The 20,876-nt window shown below is 42.6% G+C and overlaps 2 gene segments (V, D, J or C); both read right to left on the reverse strand.

Moving 5' to 3' along the window:
• Nucleotides 1-2,513, reverse strand: LOC133119553 (Ig kappa chain V region K29-213-like). The segment is given in 3 exon segments: nt 1-26; nt 601-954; nt 2,315-2,513. Coding segments are annotated over 3 exon segments (579 nt in total).
• Nucleotides 2,514-2,563: 50 nt separating this feature from the next.
• On the reverse strand, nt 2,564-20,202 carry LOC133119554 (Ig kappa chain V region K29-213-like). The segment is given in 4 exon segments: nt 2,564-2,578; nt 2,830-2,837; nt 12,772-13,125; nt 20,004-20,202. Coding segments are annotated over 4 exon segments (576 nt in total).
• Nucleotides 20,203-20,876: the final 674 nt, after the last annotated feature.

Consider the following 20,876-nt stretch of genomic DNA (forward strand, 5'->3'; position numbering starts at 1 on the left):
TTACGTTCTGATCTTAGCTTGGCCTTCTGAAACGGGAGATGATGACACATATCATCACAGCGCCAAAAAGAACCCCCGTCCTCAGGATGGACAGCCAGGAAAGGATGGTCACAACTCCTGGGTGAAATAGCATTAGTCCATGCATATGCACTTTTTGAAGTAGGATTACTGTAAATAATGTATACTGTATTTAAATACTGTATATTTAAAGCTGGGTGGCGCGGATGGTGCTGTGGGCAGCACTGCCACCTCACAGCAAGGAGGTCCTGGGTTCGAATCCCGGTCGGCCGGGGCCTCTCTGTGTGGAGTGTGTATGTTCTCCCCGTGTTTGCGTGGGTTTCCTCTGGGTAGTCCGGTTTCCTCCCTTAGTCCAAAGACATGCAGGTCTAGCTGATGGGAGAGTCTAAATTGCCCTTAGGTGTGAGTGTGTGAGTGAATGGTGTGTGTGCCCTGCGATGGACTGGCGACCTGTCCAGGGTGTATTCCTGCCTTTCACCCAATGTATGCTGGGATAGGCTCCAGCCCCCCTGCAACCCTGTTCAGGATAAGCGGGTTCGGATGATGAATTAATTAATTAATTCATTAATATTTAAAGCTTACCCTCAACATCCAGCATGGTCCCATTCCCAAACAGGATCTCCCCACAGGTGGCCACAGCACAGTAGTAAGTCCCAGCATCAGAGAGGCTGAGGTTCCTCTTGGGGAAGTTGTAGACACAGCTCTGTGTGGGAGACACAGTCCCAGAGCTCCTCTGGCACTCATCACTCCTGTGTCCATGGGTGTGAATGATTCCTGGAGGGGACTCTCCTGAGCCCGGTCTGAACCAGTGCACACTGTGTTCTCCTGCACAGGTCTCAGTGTGTACTGTACACTGCAGAGTCACAGAGTCTCCTGGCTGCACTGACTCAGACTCGGGCTGCTGCAGCACTACTGTCCTCCTCTGGGACTCTGGCCCTGTCAAAAGTTAGCACTCATTACACTCCATACAGAATTGTCCTTTGGATTCCACTGTGTAAGGTTTACATATAAATACAGTCTGGCTTTGTATTATTATACGTTATACAGAGAGCTGAAGATGACTTAACCGATTATAATATAAAGTGCAGCATGTTTTTGCACATATGTATGATTCAGATGCAGTTTGTGCATGAGAAATGATCACGTCTATGAGCAATGTTATGTTAAAAAGACTATTGATTAACTACATGCATTTTACTATACTAGAAACTAAAACCATTGTATTAAATACATTTTAAAAATTATATTCAAATGAAGCAATTAATTTTTAATGCTTCAATGTTTTCCACTACAGTAGAAATGGTTAATAACTCTACAAAAGATAACAGGGACACACTGCACACACTGAAACTTGAGAAGATAAACCAGAAAGAAAAGCTATTTCTTCAATCAGTTTTGACTGCTTTCTTTTTTTATTCAAAAAATGTAAAGCTTCTTTGTTATATACAGCATGCAAACCATCATACATCATCATACAATGTACATCACAAAATAAGAGTAATCAGTCATCAGATTCTGTATTAGTCACAATAATTAATCCCACAAATCTTCAACATCTTCGTCACTAGGGCAATTTCAGTGAATGCATTTTGAGTGATTGATTTCATGTGCAAAGAAACAATGGGCTACAGCTGATGCACCAGCAAAGAACAATGTGGAGAACCAACAGGACCCGACCGGACCCGGGGAGATTTCATATTTTTACTTTTTTATTTTTATTTTTTCCCATTTTGTCATTGTGACGTGTCATGGATTCATAGCTGAAAGATAGATGAATATTTGAATTTTCCAAATCTGCGTTTATCTTATTTTTGACCAAAATGAATCAAACACAGTTTTTGTAAGTATTCTGTATAACTGAGAACTGCACGATGTTACCCCCTTGGTCTCACATTAATAACCACACATTACAACAGTGGTATGCAGAAGAGCATCTCTGAACACAACATGTGAAGCCTCTACATGGACAGGCTACACCAGCAGAAGACGTATTAAGTCTAAAAAAAGTCTAGTCAAGTGCTCAGTGAGTATATACACGTAGCCTTTAAGATGTACCGCAAATGGCAGCTCTGCTTTTGGCGAGAGCATCACCATAAACAGTTCATACGCTAAATATCAATTTTATTATATTTTTTATCTTTTTATTATATTTCTTTTACTTCAGAGTGTTTTTGTCAGATAAATTGAACCAATACTTAAGTATTGGAAAAAAGAAGCATAACTTCAATTTATAACATAGAATGACAAATTACAATTTAGACAAGTTAAGCTATGGAAAAATATAATTCATACTTACCCGTCACTATTAATGTACTTCCATTTCCAAAGCTGATTTCACCGAAGAAGTGAATACAAGTGCAGTAGTATGTTGCTGAATCTGATGGCTCTACATTTGAGACAGTCAGGTTAAAGCTTCCCTTTGCTGTCTTAGCACTGAGACGTGTACTGTTTTTAAACTTATTGAAAAACACAGCATCTGTATGATAGTTCACCATCTTTGTGACATGCTGAGGCTTCTGTCCAAGTGGGTGCTTTATCCAGCTGATCACGGCTGCTCCTCCTATATCAGAACAGAAACACGGGAGAGTCACGGTGTCTCCAAGCTGAGCTGTCACCAGAGCGTTGGGCTGAACTACACTCTGCCCAAGCAGACCACCTGGAATCCAACAGAAAGCAATATTTCAACTTCACTGACAATGGGGGGAAAAACAAAGCAGAAACACCCACCATTCTCTGTGTACTCTCTGTACACTACTTAAAATGATTGTAAAATGATTTTGGTCAATAAGTCAGAAACAAGTATACACTTACACAGTTTGCTGAAAAACACAAGAATAACACAGAGGGCTGCCATCGCTGTATCTGAGCTTTTCTGTCCTTGAGTTTCTCCTCTGGTTGAGACCCTGTTGTACCCTCCACTGTAAAACTCAAAGTGGACAGAGTAGGAGGACTTGAGCTGATCATTTTCCAGTAGGAGGTCACAAGTCAGGGGCAGATATTATTGGCTGTTAAAACATGTATTGGGTGACAAAGTTCATGTGTGTATGTGTGTGTGTAAATATATGTGTGTGGAAGTTTGTATGTGTGTGTGTGTGTGTGTGTGTGTGTGCGTATATGTGTTTATGTGTGTGTGTGTGTCTGTGTAGAGGTTCATGAATGTATGTGTATGTGGGTGCACGTTTGTGTGTGTGTCTGTGCACATTTGTGTGTTAGTGCGTGTTTGTGGGTGTGTCTATGTGTGTGTGCATGTTTGTGCATGTGTGTGTGTATGTGTGTGTCTGCACATTTGTGCTTGTGTTCGTGTGTGTGTGTGCGTGTGCACGTTTGTGCATGTGTGTGTGTATATGCGTGTGTTTGTGTGTGTGTGTGCACATTTGTGAACGTGTGTGTTTGTATGTCATGCACTACGGGCACGTGGCACAGATGAGGGAAGAGGTAGTGCGGTTGTAGTGGAAAAAAAACGTTTAATTTTACAACAAAGGTAAAAACAGTTGTGGTAGAAAGGTATTCAGAGAGGTGTGCCGCATGCTGGAAGCAGAGCCAGCGTGCTGTCTTGCCCATGAGCCTGTTAGTCTTCTCTGTCTCTGAGGGGGAGGCAAGTTCTGAAACTGAGTTCAAGAACTGCCTCTCTGGGAGGCAAACTGGTATTGTCTAATACCTCTTTCACACTAAAGCAATGAATGAGGAACCTGTGTTTGCCATTGCTGTGAATGAGGAAACCTGTGTCATTTGACCTGGGAGCACAACCCCAGTCATGACCTGAGATTTATGTGGGTGCATAAGGCACATGACTGGGCATTGACATGAAAGGGGGGACATGGTTTGGGCTACTATACTCGGTAAAGTTAGTTAGTGTAACCGATCCTCAATCTTCTTGTGTTTAACTTGGGCAGAAATGATGATGAGTCCCAGTGCCCATGGGCCCTCCCAAACCAGGGGCCCCAGTGCCCATAGGCCCTCCCAAACCAGGGGCCCCAGTGCTTATGGCCCCTCCCAAACCAGGGGCCCTGGTGGCGCTGCACCTATATCACCTCCACTGGACATGTATGAAAGTACACTTTTGGCACCTGGGTGTTGACTGAATGGTAAGGACCCCATTCTTTCCCAAGAACACAAGACTTTAAATGGGACAAACGCATGTTTCGGTACCTCATGTGATCCCTGGCTTTTGTGTCTGAAAGTGGGCTGTCCCGGCTTGAGGAGCAGGGTGCTGAAGTTTCTCCTGGTCCTGCAGGCACTATCCGTGGTTCTGAATGTCCCTGCTGTGGAAAGGAAGAGGAGGAAGCCATATGTGTTGTTGGCACCTCCTTCATCAGATGCCTTTGAAAAACCTACTCATTTAAATAAAGAGTTTGATATGAAATATTCTGTCTCACGGTTGATGGCCGAGGACAAAAAAGGCCTTGTAGAGCATGTTGGCCCTAGTAGACCTACTTTGCTGAAACAGGAAGTGAGGTTTTCCAGGGTGTTTAATTTCACATCCTGCTGCAGTTGCCCAGGGGTGAATTTTCATGCAGTTCTGAATAAGGGTACATTGCAGTAATGTTGATAACAGTTTTGATCCTATTCACTATAAATGATCATGCAGGATGTCATGAGTTAGGTTTACCGGGAGAGGACTGCAGGTTCCACTTTCCAAATTCTAAAAGACAAAACTAGGGTCAGGACAACCCTATTACAACCCTATTACAATTGAAATTACATTTCAATGAACCCTGAAATGAACACTGTCATTGAATCTACACACAGCTGGCACTTTATTAGGCATTTTAGATATAAGTCTTCTGCTGTTGTAGCCTGTCCACTTGGAGTTATGATGCGTTGTGTGTTCAGAGATGCTCTTCTGCATACCACTGTTGTAAAGTGTGGTTTCTTGCCTTTCTCCACTGACCTCTCTCATTAACAAAGTTTCAGCCCGCAGAACTACTGCTCACTGGATGCACCATTCAATGCATGCTTTTATGCATTCAGTTGCTGCCACATGATTGGCTGATTAAATATTTGCATTAACACGCTGGTTTACAGGTCTGCCTAAAGTGATCACTGAGTGAACGTCTCTCATCAGAGGCCTGAGGGTCTGACACTTGATGACATCACAATGGCCGCCATTATGGGGACTTCCTCTTTCATCTCACTGGTCCTGTCTAAGTGAAGAACCAGGAAGACACTAAAATAATAATCTTAATAACAATCATTATAAAATCCATAAGGATGTCTAAGATTTACGATTGCAGTTGAACTAAAAAAAAAAAAGAGTAATTAATGTTCATCTGAAAAGAGGAGGGGGAGAGAGAGAGAGAGAGAGAGAGAGAGAGAGAGAGAGAGAGAGAGAGAGAGAGAGAGAGAGAGAGAGAGAGAGAGAGAGAGAGAGAGAGAGAGGAGAGGAGAGAGAGAGAGAGAGAGAGAGAGAGAGTTACATTTTAGTAATTTGGAAGACGCTTTTAATCAAAAGCGACGTACAAGTGCATAGGATCTTCCACAAGCTAAAGCATCACATCCATAACTAGTAAAATACACATGAAGTGCTGTAAACAAAACATACTCATTGTAAGTGCAATTTTATTGGGATATCGGAAAGGCGGGGGGGATCAGGAGGGAGGACTAAGTTACAGTTTGAAACAGTGTGTTTTTAGTCTGCGTTGAAATAGTGTTTAATAGTCCGAAATCGTAGCCAGGAGATCCAATACAAAGACAAAAACTAAAGGCAAAAGAATAGTCGAAGAACAGGCGAGGGGGTCAAAAATCCAGAAAATCAAAAGGCTAAAGTACAAATGAACGAAGGCAAGAATCAAAACCAGAAAAAAGCAGAATGTCGAAAAGCAGAAAAGCAGAAAAGCAGAAAAGCAGAAAAGCAGAAAGGCAAACAAAACAAAAGGGCAAGGCAGGCTCGGAAATCAAAAGGCAAAGGGGTGTCTATCAAGAATCTCAAGAGTTAGGCACTAAAACTGATCAACGTTCTGACAAAGAACAATGCAGAGACTGAGGTTTAAATACATGAGGGAAGGTGACAATCTAGGCGGGGCTGGGAAAAAGGTGGGCTAAACAAATAGACAACAGGTGGGGAAACATAATAGGGTAATAACATAATAACGGGAGGGAGACGAAAACCCGGACTGGATGCACGTAACAAAACATATAAAACACACGGCTCCGGATTAGGGAGTAGACATTTGCATAGTTTGAAAACGTAGTGATAGTTAGAGACAGGTGCGAACACTTCGCTGAAACTAAACTAGTAATCAGGGATAGCATAGGGAGGCGGAGTTACAGAACAGTGCAGAAATACTAAGAGATTGCGTTAGTGAGTTAGTTACGTGAATATTTCTAAACTACCCGATAAAAGTGATTGTTAGTTAGTTAGTTAGACAGACAGTAAGTGTATTAATCGCATTAGTACTGTACAAAACCTAGATTAGTAGTAGTTAGTAAGAATCGTGCTTTACAACATTTAACTACCAAGAAAAAGCAGGAAGTAAGAATCGCGAGTTTTAGAAGGAATGTTGAAAACCCGAAAACTACCGTAACCACCCGAATAGTGGGACACGCAGACAGGGGAGTGACTAGACTGGTAAACATTCAGACGCAGACATAACAGGGGATGACAAATGAGAACACTAACCAGTTTCAAAAATGAATAAATAACAAGAATAAACATGAATACACACAGGAAAAAGAAAGATAGAGAGAGGTGCATGCTATGGAAACCACAAAGGCGGAGCACAAGGGTTTTGTTTTGTTTTGAGTCAATGGCCAGAGAGACCAAAGCACAGAGCCAAGCATTCTTCCAGCAAGCAGGTCTCAGGATTTTATGAAAATTTTGAAAATTATATTCACCATTGCAAGCAGTATATCAGAAATCTGCACACAAGCTTAAAACATTAGTCTAAAACAGCATAGTCAGACCAAAATAGTGACATTCTGAAAGGTTTTACATTGCACACATTTTAGAAGAAAACATGTGAATGATGATGAATACAGAATGTTAAAGTTAAAAGCCCTCTTTAATTATCGAGGGCAATACCAATCTATTGTCACTAGAATTTAAGCACTATTTATGCAGGAACAGATTTTTCATTATTTGTATTTTGAAATGTTGTTTGTGCAGTTTTTTAAAGCCGCTCTTTTCTAGACAGTTGAAAAATGGAAAGGTGGTCTGAGGCATGAGGGGGGAGTGCCAGTGTGGTTTCAGTGCTGAGAGAGGGAGGTGTGAACACAGCTCTCTACTGCAGGTCAGTCTTCCTGTGTAGCTGTGGTCTGAGTAAAGCTGAATATATAAGGCTGTGGGTGGAAAATAAGTGAACCTCCCCTGTCACCACAACAGAACAGTCTGAAACAGACAAACGCATTGTGCTACTGATGAAAAAGAGAGCTGTGTGTAAAAGATTTCTGTCAGTTTCTATGAGCTTTTTAGAAACAAGTTCATTCATGCCTACACCCTTACCCCAATGGCTGACACACTCATTCTTGATAGCATAGTCTCTTATAACTGCTTGTGCTGGTGCTTTTTTGAAGCATTTTTGAAGCTGTTATGCTTCAATGTATCAAATTCAATCAAGAATACACATGATCTCTGCACAGGCAGTGTATCAGCAATAGGTATGTCCATGTGACATTTACTGCCTGCTTTTTTTACTGTCACCATTTTACTAGGGTGGCATTTAGTAAAAAAGTCAGATTCTCTCTCCAGATCATCCTAAAAACCATAAAAATGTATTGTGTATTTTTGGGTGATTTTCTGAAAATAATATGAATTTTGGTCATGAGAAAACAGTCAGCAGAAGGACTGAGGAGGATGGGCTCCCCCTTCAGTCTGGATCCATCCAAGCAACCAGAATCAAGTTCCTTGGGATGAACTTCTGTCACCAGGGAGTTTTTTCTTGCCACTAGTGCCCTAGGCTTGCTCTTATGGGGGTTTAGGTCAGAGTTTTTATAAATGTGTGAATATAAATGCTTTGTTGCAGTTTCTATGAGCTACATTACATTACATTACATTACATTATTGGCATTTGGCAGACGCTCTTATCCAGAGCGACGTACAACAAAGTGCATACCCATAACCAGGGATAAGTTCGCTGAAAGACCCTAGAGGTAAGTACAATTTCAACTGCTACCTGTACAACAAAGATAAGGACAAGGGCCATTTGTTTTATTTATTTATTTTTTATTATTTTTTTTTTTTGAACAAACAAACAAACAGAGCAAAAGTCACCAAAGTTAACTATCCAAACACTGCTTACCTAGCCAACTAAAATACCGATACACAAGTCACAGAGACAACAATTAAGGTTCACAGGGAGGTAGGGAGGGATGGGGAGAGGTGCTGTTTGAAGAGGTGTGTCTTCAGCTTGCGCTTGAAGGTGGGGAGAGATTCTATAGTTCTGACCTCAACGGGGAGTTCGTTCCACCACCGTGGAGCCAGAACAGACAGTAGTCGTGAGCGTGAGGTGGAGGTTCTGAGAGGGGGAGGTGCCAAGCGGCCTGTGGAGGCTGAACGAAGAGGTCTGGCAGGGGTGTAGGGTCTGATGATTTTTTGCAGATAAGCTGGGGAAGACCCTTTAACTGCTTGGAAGGCTAGCACCAATGTTTTGAATTTGATGCGAGCCATGACAGGCAGCCAGTGGAGGGAAGTAAGCAGGGGGGTGACATGTGAGTATTTGGGAAGGTTGAAGACCAGACGAGCTGCTGCATTCTGGATGAGTTGGAGGGGTCTGATGGCGGACGCTGGGAGGCCAGCCAAGAGGGAATTGCAGTAGTCCAGGTGGGACAGAACCATCGCTTGGACCAGGAGCTGGGTCGAGTAGGGGGTGAGAAAGGGGCGGATTCTCCGTATGTTGTATAGGAAGAACCTGCAAGACCGGGTCACCGCCGCAATGTTCTCGGAAAGGGACAGTCTGCTGTCCATCACCACGCCGAGGTTCCTTGCACTGGGTGACGGCGTGAGTGTGGTATCCCCGAGGGAAATGGAGAGATCCAGATGGGGAGAGGTATTAGCAGGGATGAATATCATTTCAGTTTTACCTGGGTTGAGCTTTAGATGGTGGTTGTCCATCCAGCTCTGGATGTCCCTCAGGCAAGCAGAGATACGGGCTGAAACCTGCGTATCAGACGGCGGGAACGAGACGAAGAGTTGGGTATCGTCCGCATAGCAGTGGTAGGATAGCCCATGTGCAGTGATCACAGGGCCAAGGGAGCGAGTGTAGAGATAAAAAAGAAGCGGGCCAAGGACTGAGCCCTGGGGAACTCCTGTGGCGAGGGGCCGAGGTGTCGATACCGAACCAGCCCAGGCAACCTGGAAGGAGCGACCAGAGAGGTAGGACTCAATCCAGTCCAGGGCTGTGCCACAGATGCCCGTTGCTGACAGGGCAGACATGAGGATGGAGTGATCCACAGTGTCGAAGGCAGCAGAGAGATCTAGAAGAAGAAGAAGCTACCTAGAAGCAGGATTTATTTTTAAAGTGTCGGACACATCTGGAATCAAAGTTACCGCAATGGCAGACACACTCTTTCACAATCTCCTATAGCACTGGTAGAAGTTAAACTGGAGTGAAAGACCAGTTGGCTTAGCTGAGTACAGTTTCTGCAGTCTAATGAGTTTGACTCTGTGACATTTCTTTATGTGTTATAGTTCAATGTATGAAATGCAATCAAGAGTATGTTCAAAAACATGGAGAAATGTATTAACACTAAAATAACATGCAATTGAAATGTTTGCCATCTTATTTATGTGTGATGGCCATTATACCAGTCTTATACCAGTAATTTTGCACATGTAGAGTAAGACTCAAAGGATGTTATAATCATGCTCAGCTCTCTAAGGTAAATACTTTACTAAAGTCCATTCTGGGTAAGGGCATTACTCTCTCTTTGTTCTCTAGATTATAAGACCCGGTGAACACAGGAAGGTATATGCCACTGACTCATTCAGTCAGAAAATGCGTCCAGTTCTCTGTGCAGCATCGATAACTGAGAGCACAATAAAGCTGTCGCTGTGCATACAGGAAGTGCTTTGGCTATTGAAGGTACAGAGAGGGCTCTGGCTGCAGGAGGCCTTGTCTTCAGAAAGCATGTTCAGTAAAACATGCAGAAGAGTACACAGATTCACAATGACCCTGGCTTAGAAGTGGCAGATTTTGTACTGTATGCCAGATGCACCGCTGGTGTGGATGTGCAAAGATACATTATCTCCACATGCCTCTCTGCTGTATGTGGAGTAAATATCCCTGTAAAACCTAAAATGACAGTATTTATACAGTAAGGTGGATTGTGATAGGAATTATGTATGTACCCTGACTGTCTGATCTATGGAAATATCAAAGAAAAAAGCATGAACAATATTTACCATTACAAATAATTCTGCATTAAACTTCATAGAAATATATCATATTTTATTTGTATAGAGTATTTTACAGAGGCATTTTCATAAAGATGCTTGGCAGTGGAGCCAGAAAAAGACCACCCCCACCAACAAAAACCTTCCCAGCAGGAATAAAAACACTCAAGTAGTACATGGCTGGGCATTGGCATGAAAGGGGGGACATGGGTTGGGCTACTATACCCGGTTAGTTAGTTAGTTGAACCGATCCTCAATCTTTGAATGTTTGCACACCACTGTATTTCATGTCTATGATATTATATGAAAAGAGGTCAGGGCAGAATTTGACCTTTCATAAAGAGTTGGGAAATGACACTACTGTCCCCAGCAGACACTAGGCCTATTAACCCTAAAATAAATGGCTCTAGAACAGAATGTATTTTTATCATCGACTCTTTCCAAACCTCAAAAACTACATTCCTTTCTAATCAGTGAATCACTGATGACACATTAGCAGTCTGATCTTGTTTTGTAGTCCTAATGTTTCACTTTTCCATCTCTGTTTAAGATCACATTACTGGCGTTTAGTAGGCTCTTTTACCTAGAGTGACTTCCACAATTCTACATGTGTACAGTTTCATATTAAATATACACTGAAGTCATTCACGTTAACAGCCTTCTCAAAGGTACAAACGCAGTACATGACCTGAATGAGACTCACCTCCTCTTCCCTAACCACTGCACTACACTGCCGCCCTAAACTGTGTAAGATTTAGCAACATTGAACGACATTTAAACCTTGTTGTCTTAAGGGTGAAAAATGACCAACCACTATGTTTAATAGCAAATAAAACTCCCTAACTGTTCTTTTTTCAACTTTAAATTTGATGACAAAGTTTGTGATGAGTGACAGATTGTTTCTTCATGCAAAATACAGTTGGGGTTGAGGGGTTGAGTGAAAGTGGGCCATTTTTTACCCTTAGGCAAGGGGAGTATGCGGAATCTTAAGACTACACAATGCTTAAAATGCAAGCACATCATTGTACAATTTTTGAAGTTTTAATTTGTTTCTTTGAAAAAACATTTAAGAATAAGCACAGCTCCAAGAGACTCTTTTTGTTTTTAAAGGAAAATTTACAGTTTACAGCGCATATACTGTAATGTGCACCGATGTGAAGGAGGACATGTTTGATAAATTGTGATCATCCTTGTGATGAAGATGAATTTTGATGGAAAGCTTCACTCGTGGTCTTTAAACGTCACACCTGAATAAACCGTTTCTCTCTCCTCCTCCCTCTTCTTCCTCCTCACTTTGGGTTTCTTGGTGGTGAAAGTCAAAGCAGCGTAATTCATGGCTTCATCTTGATGCTAAAAGGAAACGCACTTATGATTTCAGCACATATGATTACAGTATATTCACAGGAGAAATTTTTTATTTTAGGTTTTGATGCAGCCCCTGTTTGAGTAAAATAAAAAGTAAAAATACAAAATAATGAATGCAGTGATTTTTTAAATGAGAAATGATAATGATGAGTATTATTATTATTATAATAATAATAATTATTATTATTATTAGTTTTATTATTTTCCTTTTGTAATTGTTAGGCGTGAAAATGTGTGCAAATGGGGTCAATATTACTCAATGTTACTGAAATCAAGTCAAAATCTGAGAATGGAGTTGATTTAACAGTCCATACTACTGTGCAGAGGTCCCCAAGGCAAATGTTGGACACAGGAATATCATACAGCCTGACCATACTGTGTTAGCCCCTTGTAATACAATGCAGTATGCACTAAAACAGTTCATGGGCTTGCAGTTGTACAGTGTTTAAGTATGTATGCAGCTTACGTTCTGATCTTAGCTTGGCCTTCTGAAACGGTAGATGATGACACATATTGTCACAACGCCAAAAAGAACCCCGGTCCTCAGGATGGACAGCCAGGAAAGGATGGTCACACCTCCTGGGTGAAATAGCATTAACCAATGCATATGCACTTTTTGAAGTAGGATTACTGTAAAAACTGTATACTGGATTTAAATACTGTAGATTTAAAGCTGGGCGGCACGGATGGTGCCATGGGCGGCACTGCCACCACACAGCAAGGATGTCTTGGGTTCGAATCCCGGTTGGTCAGGGCCTCTCTGTGTGGAGTTTACATGTTCTCCCCGTGTTTGTGTGGGTTTGCGCCGGGTATTCCGGTTTCCTCCCACAGTCCAAAGACATGCAGGTCTAGCTGATGGGAGAGTCTAAATTGCCCGTAGGTATGAGTGTGTGAGTGAATGGTGTATGTGCCCTGCAATGGACTCGCGACCTGTCCAGTGTGTATTGCTGCCTTTCGCCCAATGTATGCTGGGATAGGCTCCAGCCCCCCTGCAACCCTGTTCAGGATAAGCGGGTTAGGATAATGAATGAATGAATGAATTAATATTTAAGGCTTACCCTCAACATCCAGCTTGGTCCCGTTCCCAAACAGGATCTCCCCACAGGTGGACACAGCACAGTAGTAAGTCCCAGCATCAGAGAGGCTGAGGTTCCTCTTGGGGAATTTGTAGACACAGCTCTGTGTGGGAGACACAGTCCCAGAGCTCCTCTGCCACTCATCACTCCTGTGTCCATGGGTGTGAATGATTCCTGGAGGGGACTCTCCTGAGCCCGGTCTGAACAAGTGCACTCTGTGTTCTCCTGCACAGGTCTCAGTGTGTACTGTACACTGCAGAGTCACAGAGTCTCCTGGCTGCACTGACTCAGACTCGGGCTGCTGCAGCACTACTGTCCTGCTCTTGGACTCTGGCCCTGTCAAAAGTTACCGCTCATTACACTCCATACAGAATTGTCCTTTGGATTTCACTGTGTAAGGTTTACATATAAATGCAGTATGGCTTTGTATTATTGCAGGTTATACAGAGAGCTGAAGATGACTGCACCTATTATAATATAAAGTGTAGCATGTTTTTGCACATATGTGTGATTCCGATGCAGTTTGTGCACTAGAAATTTTACTATACTAGAAACTAAAACCATTGTATTAAATACATTTTAAAAATTATATTCAAATGTGTTGTGTTCTGAATACTCGCCAGTAGGTGGCGAGAACGCAATATGCATCGTAAATATGTAATGCGCAGAAGGAGAGTGAGAGTTGGAGAATAGATAAAATGGAGAATGAATTACCCGTGTAAATTAACCGTGTCTGCATACTACGAAGCATGGCTCTTTCTACACCTTTTTTTACACCGTTTTTGCAATGCCCTGGAGAACCTGCTCTGCCTTTCGATACATGGATGAAAATGTTCAACAACTACTTGCTAGTGGTAACAACTAATACAAAGGCATGGCCGGACATTCGTAAACGTGCACTTCTTCTACACCGACTTGGGACAGCGGGACAGAGAATCTTTTACACACTGCCTGATCAAGGTGAGACATTGGAACAGGCTGTTGCTAGAAACATACTTTATTCCACGTCGGAACATAGTGGCTGAGCGCCATGCTTTCCGAAAACGTGCACAAGCTCCACATGAATCAGCGCTACAGTACATTGAAGCTACATATGAGTTTGCATCCAACTTCGATGAAATGCTGCGTGATCAGTTAGTGGAAAACGTAAACAATCCTCGCATACGTGAGCGACTTCTTTTTGAAACAGACTTAACCTTGCAGAGAGCCATCACATTAGCTACACAGATAGAAGCTGCTAGTGAGCAAGCTAGGTTCATTGCTGGCTCGCTCAGCGCCTGTGCAAGCTGTGTCTGCTGCAACATCTACACGCCGCAACCCGCTTTTTTCGTCTGCACCGTCTTCATTACCGTCTACCGCTCCTTCTCGTCATACATCCAGCCGAACCTGCTACCGCTACGGAACTGAAAGACATCTTGCAAATGACCCATCCTGCCCTGCTGCCTCAGCTAAGTGTAAGAACTGTAATACGATTGGACACTTTGCCAGAGTGTGCCGTTCAACACAGACTCGCTCTGTGCGCGAAATGGACGTGCCAGAGGTTCAGATTCTTTACTTACATGATTACAATGCGTCTGATAAAATTCGATGCACAGTTAATATTAAGGCTGCAACTGCTACTACAGTGCCAGAGGAGCTGACTGTGGACTCAGGCTCCTCAGTGTCTATTCTGCCCAAATGCCTTTCCCAAAAGCACTTAAAAGGTGGAGAACTACTACCTCCAACTGCTAAGTTAGTGACCTACTCCCATGCTCCTATTCCAGGTATTGGCTGTTTACCTGTTACTGTGTTCTGGAATAATGCTACATGCAAAACATCCTTCTTCATTGTGGAGTCTGGGACTCCTCTGCTTGGCATGGACTTGACCAATGGCCTGAGTCTGTGCGTTAAATGCTCTACTGTCCAACCTGCCACCCTGATGACCTCTGCTTCTGTGATGGCCACTGCTCCTCTGTCTGCGGCCACTCTTGGCTGCGCGAAAAGGTTTGTGCATGAAGTGAAAGTATCACAGACTGTCACACCTGTACGTCAGAAATTACGTCGCTTGCCCCTATCTGTGTGGAATGCTGTGAGTGGTGAAATCCAGCGTCTGATTGAGAGAGTAGATGCTTCTCCCTGGGTCTCCCCGATAGTGGTTGTACAAAAGAAATCAGGTAAGATTCAAATGTGTGTGGACCTGCGTGAGCCCAACAAGGCTGTGATTGTGGACTCCTTTCCTCTTCCACACATAGACAAAATGCTGGGCCTGCTGCACTTAGCTACAGTGTTCTCCACCATTGACTTGGTGCCTACTTCCAGTTGCCATTGCACGAGGAAAGCCGTGACATGACCGCCTTCATTACTCACAAAGGACTTTTCAGATTTTGCCGCGTCGCATATGGACTGGCCTCTGCACCCTCTGCCTTTCAGAAGATGCTGGCCACCATTCTTAAAGGCCTGCCTGACGTTGCTAATTACTTGGATGATGTGATTCTGTGGGGTCATACACCAGCCAGTCATGATGAGACACTGGAAGCTGTGCTACAACAGATTAAAGATGCCGGGCTACAACTGAATACATCAAAGTGCCACTTCAACAGGTCAAGCCTGCGTCTCCTTGGACATACAGTGACTGCTCAAGGCATTCAGCCAGACGAGGACCACATCAAGGCTGTTCTACATGCCCCAGCTCCTACTGATGCAGGCAAGTTAAGGTCATTTTTGGGACTTTTATCATGGTACAACAAGTTTATTCCCAACTTTGCTACTGCTGTGGAGCCACTGCATAACTGCATTCGTCAGGACAGTGGGTCTCATTCATGAAACGTGAGCAGAACAAATTTGTGTGTAAAATGTGAGTAGAGGGAAATTTACGGGTTTTTAGCATTCATCAATATTTTAGTAGCTCCGATCTTTTCGTAGCTACTAACAAAATCTACACCTGCTGCTGACCACGCGTAGTGCTTGTGTAAATTCAAGAATGCACATAAATAATGCTTGTCATTATTGGAAATTTACATTTTAATTCATATTGCGCTCTGTTATGTAAACAATACGCAGATGCCTTTGAAATACGTGATATGAACATGACAAACAATTAAAAATATAACACATTTAGTTAAATTAGTTGGCAATTAGCAGGTTTAAGATCCAGATTAGGTTCATGATTGTGAATTATCTATGTAAATCGACTCAATAGATTACACATTCTTTGTGATGCATTTGCTTACATAAACCAGAAAAACTTTCATTCCGTTAATGTGCAACTGATCTGTGATGCAAAGTGTATGTTGTTAAACGTTGTGGCACGGTGGCCTGGTGGGACGCATGATGCATTTATCCTGCATAATAGCGCAGTTGGCACGCGTTTGGAGGATGGAGCTGTGAGGAACGGCTGGCTCATTGGTAAGAATATAGCCTGCCTATACAGTTGCATGTGTGTTTTATATATGGACTTACCCTTCTATATCCATAGGGGATAGGGGTTACCCACTGACGCCGTGGCTTATGACCCCACTGACCAACCCGCAGACACCACAGGAGCTGGCATACAATGAGGCACACGCTGCTACTCAGGCCGTTGTGGAGCGCACAAACAGGGTCTTGAAGGCAAGATGGATCTGCCTGGACAATAAAGGTGGTACCCTTCCTTATGCACCTGGGAAGGTGTGCAAAATAATATTAGCCTGCTGTGTTCTGCACAATGTGGCCATTAAACAGGGCCTTCCCCTGCCTGAAGTCCCCAATACAGAGGAACGACTGCCTCCGGAACCAGCTCTTGGCCTCGAAATGCGGCTGCTATACAGACACGCCAGCGACTTGTAGAGCAATTTTAAGGTAAGTGTTGCTAAGACTGAATAAACTGTGCACATTTTAGGCCGACAAGCTTTGCAAAAAGTTAGTTTCATTTGTATTTTGTTTTATATTTATATACAACATCCTGTTTCAGTAGGCTACCTCAGTTCATTTTCATGTCATGCTCTTTAAAATGTATACAAATAGGCTATATTTAATTATCAGAGTAAAAGAGAGTAGCTTGATTATCTTGTAGTAAATAAGTGTTTTCCCAGGATAAACACAGACATCACACAATACTGACAACATAACACTTTATTGTTGAGGACGCAAAAGTGCCTTGCAGATTTCCTTCAAGCTGGTGTTAATTTCTTAATGAGGGACGTGTTGATTTGGTTGACTGCTGTAAGTAGACTTTCTTGATTCCTCAGGACCTCATCCGTAAGGACAGCCTCATCCGTAAGGACAGCTCGATCACCTCTTCGGCCTCGGTACCTGGGTGCAGCAGGAGCAGCAGCAGCAGGTGGTGGAGCCACATCATGGGAGGAGCATTCGCCAGCTAGAAATATGAGACAACGTTTGTTTTTTTTTGTTTTATGTGTGGCTCTTTTTTCATTTGAAAGAAACATTAAATAAATCTTATTTGAAAAATGTTTAATTTACGTTTGCCGCAGACTGACTTATTTGGAGCTGTGCAGTATAAAACAGAGCTTTAGGCTATTAAGATTCAAATAATTTGAAGAATTGAATGTTATCCGTATCCTTTCTTGAAATGGCTCAACATTCCGACACTGATATGCATTTCGCACCATTACGCACAATATAACATTACTGGTTTCTCGTTTCCACTTCATTCAATCCGAAGAGAAACCCCCACAAATGTTCTGTTTGTTTGGTGGGACTGTACGACCTAGGTTAAACTATACTAACCACTAAGCTATCAGTGATGGTTTTCAAAATGTATTATGATACAACAATTATCACCTTACCATCTGGGTTTGATGTTGTCTCCAGTGGAGGCATGTCGGTGTCTCCGTCAGGTATAATTCCTGACAGAGAGGTCTCCCCAATAATGCCAGCGATGCGCTCGTCAGCAGGTGATATTTGTGCCTGTGAGCCTCCTCCTCCTGTGGCTGATGCATGTTTTTTTTGTGCGCTTATGCGTTTCTTTGTCTCCAGTTTCATGTCAAACCATTTACGTTTAACCTCGGATATGGTTCTATTGTCTACAGAGGCAACATTAACAGCATCTGTCACCTCCTTCCAGGCCTTCGCTTTGCCTGTCCCTGTCACAACACCACTACTAATAGAAGAAAATAAAATATTTTTTCTTGACTCCACTTCACCCAAGATGATTTCGATCTCCGCTTCGGAAAAGTTTTTTTTTCTTTCCCTTTCCTTGTTTGCGCCATGATGACTGACAGGTCGACTGGATGCGTCTACACCTCCTTATATGGTAATCATTGTCTATTCATGGGCGGGGATTTATGCTAATTGCTGATTACCGGGAGCGCGCTTTCACTTTCCGATGGATTGGCATTCATGATCATACACACGTGCTTACGATCAGATCTGAGTTTCCCGCGGCGTTCATGAATCTGGAGTAGGTTTTTAGTAGCGTGGACGTTTACTACTTGATTTACTAACGTTTCATGAATGAGACCCAGTGAGTTTAGCTGGTCAGAGGATGCACAGCGCAGCTTCCAGACTGTTCAACCCTGACCTCCCTACTATTGTCTACACTGATGCCTCTGACTACGGCCTTGGTGCTGTTCTCCGTCAGATCCAGTCTGACCACACTGAGCGCACTGTTGCATTTGCTTCCAGGACTCTGAGTCCTGCTGAACGCAAATACTCAACAGTTGAGAAAGAAGCCCTTGGATGCGTTTGGGCTGTAGAGAAATGGAGAACCTGCCTGTGGGGACGGCGATTCACCCTGTGTACAGATCACCAGGCACTGACCACTCTCCTGACTACCAAAGGAGCTGACTGTGCTGGCATTCGTATTGCACGCTGGGCAGCACGCCTGCTGTGCTTCTGTTATGATGTTGCATACCTGCCTGGTTCAAAGAACAATACTGCTGACTGCCTCTCCCGTCTGCCTCTGCCTGCTGCTGCTGATGAACCAGAGGCTGAACCTGAGTTTGTGGCACAGCCGTTGGGCCCTTGAGCAAGGCCCTTAACCCTACATTGCTCCAGGGGAGGATTGTCTCCGGCTTAGTCTAATCAACTGTACGTCGCTCTGGATAAGAGCGTCTGCCAAATGCCAATAATGTAAAAAAACATGCATGTGAGATGTTTAAGGTCATGCATTTTGCTCTGTATTACTACTAATATTCTGAGTGCTAAGGTTATGCACTATTCTCTACTAATCATTCTTATTGCTGGTGATATACACTGTTGTTAACCCCATGCTAGTTACTGGTAATATTGTTTACGTAAGGGGGGAATGTTGTGTTCTGAATACTCGCCAGTAGGTGGCGAGAACGTAATATGCGTAGTAAATATGTAATGTCCAGAAGGAGAGTGAGAGATGGAGAATGAATTACCCGTGTGAATTAACCGTGTCTGTTTATTCATTAGTTTATGTATCTACAGTAGCCTAACTTTAGTTTAGTCTTTACACATGCAAACATAACAAAATTAAGCAATTCATTTTTAATGCTTCAATGTTTTCCACTAGAGCAGAAATGGTTAATATCTCTACAAAAGATGACAGGGACACACTGCAACTTAATAAGATAAACAAGAAAGAAATGCAATTTCTACAATCAGTTTTGAATGCTTTCTTTTTTTATTAAAAAAATGTAGAAATTTCTAAATTTCTCAAACTTTTTAGTAATATACATCATGCCAATCATCATACATCATTATTCAATGTACATCACAAAATAAGAGTAATCAGTCATCCAATTATATTTTAGTCACAATAATTAATCCCACAAATCTTCAACATCTTCATCACAAGGGGAATTTCAGTGAATGCATTTTGAGTGATTGATTTCATGTGCAAAGAAACAAAGGGCTGCAGCTGATGCAGCAGCAAAGAACAATGGAGAACCAACCGGAAATACGAGCGGACTCGACTAGATTTTATATTTATATTTTTATTTCATATTTTCTCATTGTGACGTGTCATGGATTTATTGCTGAACGATAACATGTCAATCCTCCAAATGGACAGGCTACACCAGCAGAAGAAGTATTAAGTCTAAAAAAAGTCTATTCAAGTGCTCACTGACTATATACACGTAGCCTTTAAGATGTTCAGCAAATGGCAGCTCTGCTTTTGGTGAAAGCTTCACCATGAAGAGTTCATACTGTAAAAATCTATTTTATGGCAAGACTTGGCAAGCATAACTTCATTTTATAACGTAGAATGACAAATTAAAATTTCGACAAGTTAGGCTATGGAAAAATAAAATACGTTTCATGCTTACCCGTCACCATTAAGGTACTTCCATTTCCAAAGCTGATCTCATTGAAGAGGTGAATAAAAGCGCAGTAGTATGTCGCTGAATCTGATGGCTCTACATGTGAGACAGTCAGGTTAAAGGTTCCCTTTGCTTTCTTAGCTCTGAGACGTGTACTGTTTTTAAACTCATTGAAAAACACAGCATCTGATTGATAGTTCACCATCTTTGCGACATCCTGAGGCTTCTGTCCAAGTGGATGCTTTATCCATCTGATCGTGGCCGCTCCTTCCATATCAGAAAAGAAACACGGGAGAGTCACGGTGTCTCCAAGCTGAGCTGTCACCAGAGCGTTGGGCTGAACTGCAATTTGCCCAAGCAGACCACCTGGAATCCAACAGAAAGCAATATTTCAAATTCACTGACAATGGGGGCAAATAACAAAGCAAAAACATCCACCAATCTCTGTGTACTCTCTGTACCCTACTTAAAATGATTGTAAAATGATTTTGGTCATTAAGTCAGAAACAAGTATACACTTACAGAGTTTGCTGAAAAACACAAGAATAACACAGAGGGATGTCATCGCTGTTTCTGAGCTTGTCTGTCCTTGAGTCTCTCCTCTGGTTGAGACCCTGTTGTACCCTGCACTGTAAAACTCAAAGTGTACAGAGTAGGAGGACTTGAGCTGATCATTTTCAAGTAGGAGGTCACAAGTCAGGGGCAGATATTATTGGCTGTTCAAACAGGTAATTTATTGGGTGACAAAGTTCTGCGTACAAACATTCTCAGTGCAACAAGAGAAAACGCTATTTCCAGTTTGATTATTGTGATTATTTGTGAAAATACACAGTTAATACTTTACGATAATACTATGAATTAAAATTAACATGGTAATGA

This window comes from Conger conger, unplaced genomic scaffold (genome assembly GCF_963514075.1).
Source record: "Conger conger unplaced genomic scaffold, fConCon1.1 SCAFFOLD_66, whole genome shotgun sequence".
Taxonomy (NCBI): domain Eukaryota; kingdom Metazoa; phylum Chordata; class Actinopteri; order Anguilliformes; family Congridae; genus Conger; species Conger conger.